Source organism: Platichthys flesus, chromosome 4 (genome assembly GCF_949316205.1).
Source record: "Platichthys flesus chromosome 4, fPlaFle2.1, whole genome shotgun sequence".
NCBI classification, from domain to species: domain Eukaryota; kingdom Metazoa; phylum Chordata; class Actinopteri; order Pleuronectiformes; family Pleuronectidae; genus Platichthys; species Platichthys flesus.
In genome coordinates this window covers 25,582,832-25,595,536 of record NC_084948.1, presented here as the reverse complement: position 1 = coordinate 25,595,536, position 12,705 = coordinate 25,582,832, and the positions used below count along the sequence as shown (strand labels likewise).

General features: G+C 41.8%; 1 protein-coding gene across 7 annotated transcripts in view; it reads right to left on the bottom strand.

Moving 5' to 3' along the window:
* Positions 1-1,270: 1,270 nt before the first annotated feature.
* aplp2 (amyloid beta (A4) precursor-like protein 2) overlaps positions 1,271-12,705 on the bottom strand; it is a 51,900-nt gene continuing 40,465 nt past the window's right edge. For 2 of the 7 annotated variants that reach the window (XM_062385554.1, XM_062385547.1), the window contains 7 exons: positions 11,441-11,540; positions 9,858-10,031; positions 9,124-9,159; positions 7,240-7,322; positions 5,308-5,385; positions 3,576-3,731; positions 1,271-3,310 (listed from right to left, as the gene is read on the bottom strand). In XM_062385554.1, coding sequence (XP_062241538.1) covers positions 3,209-3,310; positions 3,576-3,731; positions 5,308-5,385; positions 7,240-7,322; positions 9,124-9,159; positions 9,858-10,031; positions 11,441-11,540 — 729 coding nt within the window. In that variant the 3' untranslated portion in view covers positions 1,271-3,208. The remainder of the gene's footprint in view (positions 3,311-3,575; positions 3,732-5,307; positions 5,386-7,239; positions 7,323-9,123; positions 9,160-9,857; positions 10,032-11,440; positions 11,541-12,705) is intronic. The other 5 variants (XM_062385549.1, XM_062385552.1, XM_062385551.1 and 2 more) reach the window with 5 other exon arrangements.

The following is a 12,705-nucleotide window of genomic DNA, read 5'->3' as shown; positions in this document are numbered from 1 at the left end:
TCAGAAAATCTCCAGAAATCAATATAATTCAACATTGACAGATTTTTTAAAGTTTTTCAAAGTTATAGTTTGTTTGTCGTGTGTTGAGTCAGTTTGAGTTTGGAACCAGTTTCGAAGTGTTTGAACTAAATTAAAAACACAAGAACAGATTTGATGCGGTTCAGTGTTTATATAATAAAGGTTTAATTCATTTCAAGTCTATTTTTGGTATCAGTCATGTGACGGTTTCTGGTCAGGACTTTATTTTGAAACAGTGGTGAGTCACTCGCCCCCATGTTTTTTACACTCACGATGACGATGATGATGATGATGATGATGAGATGTTTCACAGTTTCACTTTGACCTCCTTGAGGACATTTTCCCAGACTAAATAATTTAGATGAATCCACAGAACTCTTGTATGTAAGATTAATATTAAATATAAAACAATAATTCATTAGCATTTAACCACAATGTTTAATTTTAAAAACTAATTTTAATAAACAATCTCACATCTTTTGTTGAAGCACTTTTAACTTATGTTAAAGATTACTGTTTATCTTTCTTCTGACCATTAATGTGATAAAAAATTAGTTAATATATTTGTAATCTTTGATTTCTGTAAAACATATTTAAATATAAATTATTTCACCAAATATTATTTTTGTACCCCAATAGCCTACATATCTATAATATTTGATAAAATATTTATTTTATTTATATATCTATTTAATTTATCGACCAAACAAAAGAATTTAAATGCAAACACAAAATCTCAAATCTTGAAAGGAAAGGAAAATATAATCTGCCCCTTTTTCACATGACATTAGAATACAAAGCAAATAAATCACTATACTATATTTAAGGGACACATTGCAAAATATATAAAGTCTGTAATTAATTGACATGCTGCATATGTGTAGAGTAAATTCATATTGCATTGTATATGTTGATTGTTTGTAATATTTCTATTTTCTAATTTCTCTTATGTGGGATCATTAAAGGTGATCTGATATCAATGGAAAGAATCCTACAACATATGAATCAATAATGATAACAGTTGAAAATAATTTTTGTATCACTACCCAAGTACAAACTATGCATTTCTTTGCTGTATCTTTAGAATAAATGTATTTAATTATTTAATATTCCAGGTGTTCATTAAATATCTTGTTTTTTATCACCACAAATCTTTTATTTTCATTTCTTTTTTCTTACTTTATGAACAAACACAAACGTACAGTCTCTCGAGTCCACGACAGTTTGTCCATGAAAAGACGACACGTCCATCTGGAAGTTGTGAGTTTATTGATGTGTATCCCCCTGTAACCATGAATCTCCATTGGTGTCAATCATTTAATTTGTTTCTTTCATTTTTTTATTTAAAAATCACTAGTATTTATATCATATTAGTCCCCGGTCCCCTCCCACAATCAAGCAGGCAGTTACAAGATCGAAAGCCAGTTTGGGTGCATAGTGAGACAGTCACATACAGAGATACTGTCACAGGAAGAGAAAAAAATAGAAAACAAGAAAACAAACTTAAAAATATAGATCATATCATTTCATATAAGAACAATGCACACCACAGGTAATCCTCCAGAAAAAAGCCATGATTGCAACATCAACTATACAGGCATACGAAGACGATACTAAGAGAGAGAGAGAGAGAGAAGAGGATTCTAGGATTCCCTTGACTCGTCCGTGTCATTCTCTACCTTTAAATATACCCAAGTTATTCTCTTTCTTTTTTGTATTCCTAGAAACCAGCTTTCCAGGCCTTTGTCTTTCTGTCTCTGTTTGCCTGCACAGTCCCCCCCCCCCTGCCCCCAGCTCAAGGATGTGTACAGGGGCCTCTGGTCTAGGGCCCCCCCCTAAAAATCTGAATTTCTACTCCCACGAATCCCCCAAATTTGGTCAATTTAATTTTGTCCGGTCACAATTTGTTTTTCATAACCTTTGGGGGTTTCATCTTGATCATAACTCTGGGGCCGACCCTGTATCGTTGACTGTTCTACTGCTTTATGACCAGCAAAGCTAACAGCTGCTCCAATAACGTGTGTACCCCACGTGTTTTCAAGATGGCTGTTCTAGTAATTAGTTGTCGCTTTGGACGATTTGTACAAAAAACGAAATCATTAGCCGTTTCATGTCCACAGTCACGATATATATGTGCGACTCTGCGTTAAATCCGCGATGGAGCCCGTCAGCTACATAGAATTGGAAAAAAATGAATTCCACAATACATTCAACTATGTAACACGTGTCAATGTGCATTTCCTAATTAACTGATTTAAAACGTTTCCCTGTTAAGGAGGGTTGTGGTTTGTGATGGAGGGGATTTGCCCTCACATTCACCTCCGAAAGTTTCAGAGAAGGTTCTGTGGGATGTGTGAGAGCTGGGGGCCTGTGCACAGCTCCCCCCCCCGCCCCCCGCGTTGGCAAACACTCCTCGCCACCGAGTCGAGAACCCTAAACAAACTCATGACCCTCTTCCCCCGGGAACGGAAAGGTGGAATAAAAACATCTACTCTCATATATTTATATATATATATTTAAACTGTATTATGTATATTTTGTCTGTTATCGTAACAAAGAACAGAAAGTAAATAATTCATGATTTCATTTTTTTCTCATTCGTTGTTTCACTATACATTTTAATTGGTACAAAGAACCTTCATATACAAGCAATCTATTGAGAGGAGAGAAAAAGAAAAAAGAACAAAATAAAACACCAATTCTTTTTTATGTTTTTTAAAGGAACCATCAGAAACAGCTCGGATGACACTCGCATGACGGAGAATTAAAGTGTAGCCTCTCTCGGGCGATTCAATGACGGCTTCTCCAAAAAACAACGCTTAGATTTCGCTTGATTTTTGCCTCACGTTAAAAAAAATAATAAAGAAAAACATCTGAAGAAATGTTATACATCTTGATCTGAGAGAGAGTCGTCTTGATAATTACAGAGAAATCTGCAGGATCACATTTTTCTGAAATGCAAAAATGGCAGAAACGTCAACTCTTCAAAAGAAACATGATCAGAAAGGAGCTCTATAGTACAATGGTAGCAGTAGTAGAAGTAGTAGCATTATTTAAGGATTGTTTTCAACAAACCAGTAAAATGGAGTTTGGATGTTTGAAAATAATTGTAACAATAGCATCATGTGTTATTGGTCAGTAGTATGTTCCCCCTCTGTCGAGACTCCACAGCGCCACCCTCAGGCTCCGGTTAGATCTGCATCTGCTCCAGGTATTTGTAGGTGGGGTTCTCGTAGCCGTGGTTCTGCATCTTGCTGAGGTGGCGCTCCTCCGGTGTCAGCATGGGGTCAACCTGCGAGAGACAGACAGAGGACGTTTGACCTCGACGGCAGGAGAAGACGTTTGACAGCTCGGCCCAGGACGGCACAACATGCTGTGTGGGTCGTATGCAAATGCTGCCGGGACCATAATCTAATTAATCCTGCATTACCCGGGCTCCACGTGCAGGAGACGTGATCGTTTATTGTAAATCAGACACTTGATAAGATGGATGGCAGTTCACTGAGTGTGTGTTAAACCCCCTCAAGGCTCAAACCTCCACCCTGTGGTGCCCTCACCTCCACGATGCCGTGACTGATGGTGCCGTATTGCCTCTTCCTCAACAGCACCAGGCTGATCACGATCACAGTTGCTATGGCCACGGCAATCACCAGCAGGCCAATCAGGGCGCTGCTCCCGAAGCTGAAGTCCTCTCCCAGGGGACGGTAGGACTCCTGAGAGAGACAGAGAGGGGACAGTGAGGACACAAGACATGCAAACACAGGCGAGCACTGAGAGACACAATGAAGCTCATTCTCTGTAAAATGTACCAAATCGTCCATCAGATATTTTCCTTACACTGAATAAACATTTAAATAGATGTTTCATGATCAAATGAACAATTTTCTAAAGGGGCAGAAAACTTTTAATTAAGAGATTAATTGATAAATGTTTACAATTTGAGAACTTGACATAAACAGTCGTCTTAAGTTTGCTGCTACTTCTCCAAAGTGCTCACAAGCTAAATCGAGCGCGAGCCTCACATTAATATAAATAACTCGGCGTCTGCACACAAATAGAGACGATATCCAGTGGATCTGGAAGTGGATCTGCTCTGATGAGAACTTCAGACTCCACCGGGATGTCAGGGGCTCAACGATCTGTGTTTACTTCCAGTCAGAGGAACCGCTCAAAACTATTTATGAGGATTTGAAAGTTTGTTTGTCATGTAGGCTCGAAGTCATTCTCATCATCGATATTCTTATTATCACCAGAAATAATCTATACCAGAGTAAATTATTATCCTGATCAATAATCACAATGAAAAGGTTTGAAAATCAGAACCCAGACGGAGACGTCCAATAGTTTCTAGAGCCTGATCAGATATTTTTTGGGGATTCAAAGTTTCTGATTGAGAGATATATTGGCCAGTATACATATATTTAAAAAAAAAACATATTACAAAAAACAATTTGATATTTTACAGTTAAACTATAAACCTTGTTAAATATAATAAATATAAATAAACCTAAAAGACAGATACAAACAACATAAAGAACTTAAATATTGGTGCATATAAGCAAACAAATGCTAATTATTTCCCTTACAGTTAGGAGCCACTCTTTTATTTTATTTAAAAGCAGGAAATTTAAAACCATTGAATTTTTCTGTTATTCAGATTTGATTTGAACTCTGCAGAGCAGGAATAAATAACATGTTTTATAGATTAATATTCCTGAAGTGTGAATCTCTTAATCTCTGACTCTCTGACTCTTGAGTGAATGCAGGGACAACATTCTTTCGACGGAGGATCTGTAAGAAACGGTCGACTTGTGAACACGTGTGAACACATGCATGAAACGTGTCTTTGTGAAAAGATGGTTTAAATCTGGGCCAATTGGGTTAAACACACATACGCTCCACCTCACGATGTAATCTGGCACATATGACACAAACTAAATCATATGCAGTCAGCCATTGTATTTTTTTTACTGCTCATTCTCACACATAAACCGAGCGCGGCCAGTTTGTGTGGATTCACATTCGTCATATGAACTGAGATTTACCAATGTGTACATTCTCATAACAAACATGCGTCCATGCAGAAATAACCAAAACGTATTATCCCTTTTTAAAACAGGAGAGGCGATTATGGGTATATGTTCCAACGTTGTGTTTTTTTTCACATCTCAGCTACAGAGCTGGTTGTTTACACACTCCCTCCTTCTGTCACCTCCTCCCCACTACAGAGAACTACCCCCCGCCCCCCCCGCCCCCAGTTAGCCCTGTGGAGGTCGCAGCTATACTCACCAGCTCATCATCATGCATAACGCTGCCTCTCTCTGCACTGTAAACCACTTCTTTAACATCCAGACTGTCAACAATCACCTGTCAACACAGACAGGGGAGCCCAGGTTACACTCACCACAATGTGAGCGTCTCTGTGTGTGTGTGTGTGTGTGTGAGACTGTGTGAGGCTGATGGAGAGACAGAGGGAGAGAGAGGAAGGAGGAGAGAGAGCGAGAGGCTGTGAATGTTGCAACCAAAGTAAACTGTTAAGAATCGTGTGTTTCGGTGATGAGACACTTCGTCTGGAAGGAGAGAGGGAGGTGGTTTGAAGCATCAATAACAGCCTCTTCTAAAACAGACTGTCAGCCACTCGTTAGATTTAATCTGTGTGTGTGTGTGTATGTGTGTGTGTGTGTGTGTGTGTGTTCATGAGGCAGAAACTAAAATCTTTCTGTAGAGACAGAGCAGTCCGGAGTAAATAATAATAATCATCATCATCATGTGAGACACAACAGGTGTCAACACAATTTGTCATTTTTTTAACCCCAGATTGCTCTGTTGTAGAAAAACTGGCATTTCCCCAAAAAAGAATCACATGCATATGAAAACACACACACACAGACACACACGGTTAGTGTTGGATTAGCATGCGACTCGCAGGGGAGGAGCTGTGAGGGAGAAGGGTGCAGAGGGAAGTGGCGTGCGATGACCGGAGAACAAAGTGTGAGTCTGAGTGAACGCCACCCGGCAGAGACGTGTGAGTTCGCTGTGACTATGACAACATGGTTACAGGAATAGTCCGTGTCGTTAATAGCTGAACTGAAGAGAGCTCTGTGAAGGCGCTGCTGTACTGTCTGTACTGTCTGTACTGTCTGTAATCATTCTGAAGTTGTGCTGATTCAAAATCAGGAGAATTGTCTTTTGTAAGAAACAGGATTAAACTCAGGGTTTCTGCAGGTTTACATCTAAAACTCTTTATGACCATAATGAATTGAATTTAAGATCTATGAAGACAAATATCTTTAGTTCCCCATAATTTCTTATGTATATATTGTTGTTTTATGTCCAATGCACCAACCACACCAAGGCAATTTCCTGTTTGAGTAAATATACAGGAAATTAAAAGAATTCTGATTCCCTGATAAGGTGAAATCATAGCCCTAACTGTTCTTTTAATAAGTTTGAGTGTATTTTTTACATATTCTTATTTGGCTTCTTCATATATTGTATTATAATGCACATATTTTACATAAAATGTACTTTATAATCTTCTCTGTACTTTTATATTTCTATTTTTTGTTATCGTCTCTGTCTGCATATATTCCTATTTTCTTCTTGGCAGGAGAGACTGTAATGAAAACATATTTCCCCTCGGGGATCAATACACTATTTTTGATATGATATTTCTAATAATAATAATACAACTTTGGCAGTTATCTAAATAATGTAACGATTTACTTTCCAAAAATCATTGAAATATAACAAAACAGAACAACAAAAATAAGAAAGATAACTTGAAGAAAATAATTTCCATTAGATTAATATCCATTAGAACCAGTTTAAAACAGGCAGTAAATGGCTTAATAATTTAGTTGGAAGATCTTCGATCATGACTGGGAGCATGGGGAGTTAGTGGCTCCACAGTATAACCGACCGTGCTGCACTTTATAGTTGATTTAAGGATCCTAAAATCAATCCTACATTTATCCAATCTGCTGTAGTATTTTATATTATAATATATTTATGACTTTTCAAGGCCTAAAATCCAGATAATTGAATTTTAGACTATTTCAGACACTGCAGAAACCATGCACCGACCAATATCCTCCCGCAGCTCCTCAGTGTTGGTGCTTTAACGACGCTGCTCTCAGTTCACGTGTTGAGCGAGTTGAGACAGAAAATGCTTTCAGGCCCAAACAGAAGGACAAACCCACAGCGGCGACGATCTCTTACCACCTTCTCGCTGATCTTGGGTTTGCTGTTGATGATTCTCTCCTCGGCACCGATCAGACCGTCCAGACCAGACATGGCGGAGCCTGCGGGAGGCGAAGGGAGCACGGTGAACAAGGGCAGAGCAGCACAGGGCGACAGACACACAAACAGGGATGGTGGTGTTGATGGGGGGGCAGCTGCGACACAGATAGAATCAGCTTCTCCTCCTGACAACTGTCGCCTCAGTCTCCTGGTGACAACAAAGCCCTTTCTTCCATCCAGCACAGTGTGAGCAGTGTGAGGACCGACACGACACCGACCTTTCATCTCCTACAAAAGGCCCTCTCAAAAACGGGGCTTTGCATAAAGCTGAGATTTCTCTGTAAACATCCAGTACGTGTGTGGACTCATTAAAAGAATGATTATGAGTCATCCCCCGTCGTGTGAGCAGCCGAGACTAAGAAAATCAAAAAAAAACTGGGCCAGAGATTCAAATATGCATGTTAGACTGATGGGTCTGAAATAAGCATAGGGTGTATTTATACACACACACACCAGATATGCCATGAATAAACCAAGAGCCGTGAGGAGAGCGAGCGAGCGAGGGAGCGAGCGAGGGAGCGAGAGAGCAAGGGCAGGGTCATGAACAATGTAAAGCAGAGTCTGGTGTCGACTTATTGTCTGCTGCCGCTGCTGCCAGTCGGTCAGCCGCTGCCAAACGCTTAAGATTAAGACAATTGCCTTCGGATTAGTCGAGGGAACAATGACGCGTGTTTACGAGCCTCACTCAGCAGAAGCGTTCACATGGTACAGCCGGGTACACACACCAACACCACAATGGGAGTGACCTCTACGTGACCTCTCATTGGCATCGAATTGAAAAAGGGCAAAAGTTATTATTTGACGAGTCAATCATCAGGAAATAAATGGAAAAATTCATAATAAGAGTCGTTTATCCAGTGTCGAATATTTAGTTTTCAATTACAGGAATTTATTTTTCTTTCTCTGGAGCGACTTGTTGGTAACTGATGGGTTTGGAAAACATCTGGAAAATCTTGATGGACGTTTTTCCACACTTCCTTTGTCAAAGTTTTGGAAATTAATGGAGAAAATAATGGACTGACGAGTCTACAGGGAATATTCATAGCTTCAGCATGAGTGCAGAAGGTTGGGGCGGGTTGCAATATTCAGAAAGAATAAATCAATCAATATATCATTGAGATTCAGCCGTCGGTGGGAGGTGTCGCCGTCTCCTGAGTGGGATCACAAGGTTAAGCTCAGATCAGACAAAAGAGATGACGCGACCTCGTCCGAGTGTCGGTGGAGGAGGACAAATGGGCCAATTTAATCTGGACAGCGGGTCAGCGGCGGAAACACTGAGCCTCAGACAGGATCACTAAATCACACCGGCCCCATCAGGGAGAGGGAGACTGATGAGGTGTGTGTGTGTGTGTGTGTGTGTGTGTGTGTGTGTGTGTGTCGAAGTTTCTGAGGACGAGACGACAGCGACTGAACGACCGACCGACTCTCAGAGAGGAAATCTGCCTGTGACATTTCTCTACCGCTGCAAGAAGAAGCCACTGAACCTCCCTATTCAGCCTGAGGGGATAATCCGAGTGTGATGAAAAGCATAAGTAGAACTGACACCCAAGCACACAGTCAACGTGAGTCATCCTGAAAAAATATGATAGAGTCAAAAATTAACCACCAGAAGGCGTCTGATAAAACTGAAATGGAGGGAGAGAGCTAGAGAGAGAGGGAGAAAGAGGAAAGGGAGAGAGGGAGAGGATCCCAAACTGCACCAGGAGGAAAGGAAAAGGAGAAAATGGAACAAATCAGTCGATGGAAGTGGCTCAGAGGATGAGAGGGGGGGGAAGAAAAACAAGATGCAACAGAGGCACCAACCTTTCTTGAAGGCACGTGGGGAGTCTGATAGATCGCCTTGGCATTAGAAATGAGCAACAGAAAAAAAAAACAGAAACAGAAAAGGGGAAGGGAAGAAGAGAGAAAACTTAAGTGAGAAGAGAAAGGCAGGATTATCAAGCTGTGTTAATTGATTAGGAAAAAAGAGTCCAGCAGGGAGGAGTCCGAAAATAAATTTAGAGAGATAAGCAAACTGAAAGCAAGGAGCCGTTTCCCCGAGTTGGCCGGCTGCGTCCGAGCCCCGTGGGGAGTTGGCATGTAGATCAACTGTTCCACTGGGATTTACTGATCTACTGGTAATTTTCCTTCAATCAAGCTGGAAACGTTCCAGCCGTCACTTTCTTTTTCCTTCTTCTTGAGGATTCAATCTTTTGTCCGGCACAAATGTGACAAAGAAGAGAAAACCATGACTGCTCATTCCCCCCGCCCCCCCTAAGCTATTGGCTCCAACTCTGCAACAGAGCCGGAGGCTTTGTGCATTTATCTGAACTTCACTGGTGCTGTGTCGAAGGCTGGGCCGGAGGGAAACTGTGCAGCCACAGATAAGTGCCCTGCAGCACATTTCCACTGGCATGAGACACATTGTAAACCTATTCTTCCTCAATGTGCAACCCTTCTGCTGCGCTCTGTCACCGGTGTCCTTCAGAGAGAGAGACGTGAGAGGGCTGTGTGTTCCCCACACCGCGCTGCTGGTGTCGGAGGCTGCGTCTGCTCACCCTCGGGCTCCGAGCGCGATCCCAGCGATGTGACCTGGAAGGGCCGGTAGGGTTTGTCCTCGGACACGGGCACTTCCACGCTCTCCTCCGACGACACGGTGACGTCCGGCTGGGATTCGGAGATGGACGACAGGAACTGGTCCATGTCGGCCTTCTGCTCCTGGAGAAGCTCGTCTGAGGGAGAACGACAGAGAAAATGTGATTTAGACGACCCCTCGTTATGTCGTCTCTGCTTCTTTATACTAAACCAAGAAAAACGGCTTATTAGCGAATCACTGTGTGACGAACAAAAGAGAATATTTCACAGACATCACTGTAGCTCTGTGACCCTGTTCTGACCTGGTATTAAACTCTTAGTGATCTGATCAATAAAGGTCATCTTTAAGATCTGAATGCATCTTATGCATCTGGAGGTGGTCTGGGACTCGTGTGTGAACGCAAATGCTGCAGTTTCATTTAGAATCCAACGTGTTTTTACGCTTTGGTCAAATCTTTACTCTTTCATCCAGATGCATGAGATTCACTGCCCCCCCCCCCGGCTCATCTATCGCACACACAAAGACAAACAACACAGGGACGTCGGACACATCTGTAAACTCAAGCTGTGCAAACACAGCATCATTTGGTCTTTGTCAAAACAGATGACATACATATTCATATTCCTACGGAGCGGGGAAGTGGAGGACACACTCACGACTCATTTCTTTTGACAGGTGTGAACAGAGGAACTCTCTCAGGACGGATGTTAATCCCACGTCTGAACAGGGACAACCTCTACAGCCGATAGAAAGAGAAACCCTTCCCCTGCACATTCTCATCCCCACGTTAAACCGGCTGTGGAAAAAGGGGCTTTCTAAAACTGGCACATGCTAACACCACTCATCCTGAGACGTGTGCTCAATGAGAGGTTCACCAAATAGACCCAACCACCTTTCCTGCTGCTGTAAGAGACGCCCGCTCCCATTCCTGCTAACGACCAATTAGTATTTATTTCTGAGAGCTATTTCCCATGTAAATCTGCACATCTCCCAACAGGATGCTCGCATGGTGAGAGCTGTGACCCAGTTCTGTCACTGCACCCACTTTAATCTGCGCTGCACCACCACCATGCTGTGGTTCCTTTAATGAAGAAAAGGAGACAAAGGGAAATAATAAAAAAAATGTGCCAGGCATTGAAGGTGTTAAATGGAGCCACTGGAGAAGAACACATCCCCGGCTTTAGATCCAACATTAAAACATGAAAGCTGTTGAGACCCTCAGAAGGAGCCAGTGGTGGCTGTATTAAAATATCCTCCACAAATTCATCCTGAGGAGGAGACAATACTTCTCTCTCTGTCTCTGATAATCGCTCTACTGGTCTTTTCCCATATCTGTGTTTCCCTGTGCACAGAGAGGACACTGTTGTTTTGTCTGGAAATGTGAAGCATTGGCTTTATCTGTCTGGCACATGTGCGAATTCCATCCCTGTTTTCATTTCACTTCATTTTTATTAATGCACACTGTCCTTCCTCCTCCTCCTCCTCCTTCCTCCTCCATCCTCCTCCTCCTCGCTGCCTGGAGGCTTTCGAATGAACACGACTCACCGATTTCATCCTGAATCTCCTCGGCCACATAAGGTACTTTGTAGAGCAGAGACAGACTCTGGTTCATCCTCTCCTCAATCACACGCAGATGGGTCATCACCTGTCGGACAAACGGAAAATTAAAAAAGTCAAACGTCTTGGCTGCATGGAGAAGATGCCTTCTATTGCTGAGCACAATTCAGAACAGAATCTTCTTCTATTTGCTAACAACTGCTGGTGAATCCTGATATCTGCTGGTGAAGACAAAAGATAATAACATATATAAGTGATTTGTTGAATTTATCTCAGTAAGCAAATAAAGTTCATTTAATATTTCACAAAACAAAGTGCGTCACATAAGTAAAATAACAAAGGAAAGTAGAAATACACAATAAACAACAATAGAAATGTATTACCCCAAAATGAACATAGTGGGAATAAATGGGCTTTAAAGGCTTCAGCAGATGAGAGGCAGGATTCTTTTGGGATGAATTACTTGAAGTGATGAATCATTCATTACAATTTTCCATTAACTGAATAATCATTTCATGTCTAATCCAGTGCCGACGACTGTTAGAACAAAAATCTTCATCCCAGCAGTATTCATATGAAAACTCACGTTTAAAATATTCCTTTATCCCCGAAAATCCCTGTGTAACTCCATTGACAGGCCCCTTGTCATTCAGGGAGGTAACAAGATGTGTCACCTAATAGCATCACAGATTACATCCTCTTGTTATGGGAACCACACAGGAGAGGAAGGGAAAACATGGCGGCGCAGTGAGGAGGAGATTAAGATTCATCCTCAGAAACTGGTATTAGCACGAAGAGAAGATTCCCTCTGAAAAGACGACGACAAAAGGCAAACGAAAGGGACAAAAGATGAAGAAGACGACAGGAATGTCTCCCAGTAGAACGCACACCAGTGCCAGGGCCCAGTAGTCCCATCAGATTCAATCTAGCGGCACCAAATTTCACACACCCATAGATATCAGAAAGTAGTGTGCCCATTTATCCTGATGCGCATCCCTCCACCAAATTTCGTGGTGATCTTTTGTGTAGTTTTTGTGTAACTTTGCATAACACCTCACAAACGAACAGTGGTGAAGACATAAACTTTAACACAATAAGGTAACAACACAACGAGAAGTAGGGTTCGGTTACAACTCCCCCGAGCGATGGATTCAACTGTAATTATTTGTAAAAGACACATGAAGAGCTGGCACCACATGTACTGAGGCATCGACAGCGGCCGCAGGTTCGATTCCCGGCTTGCTGCCCTCTGC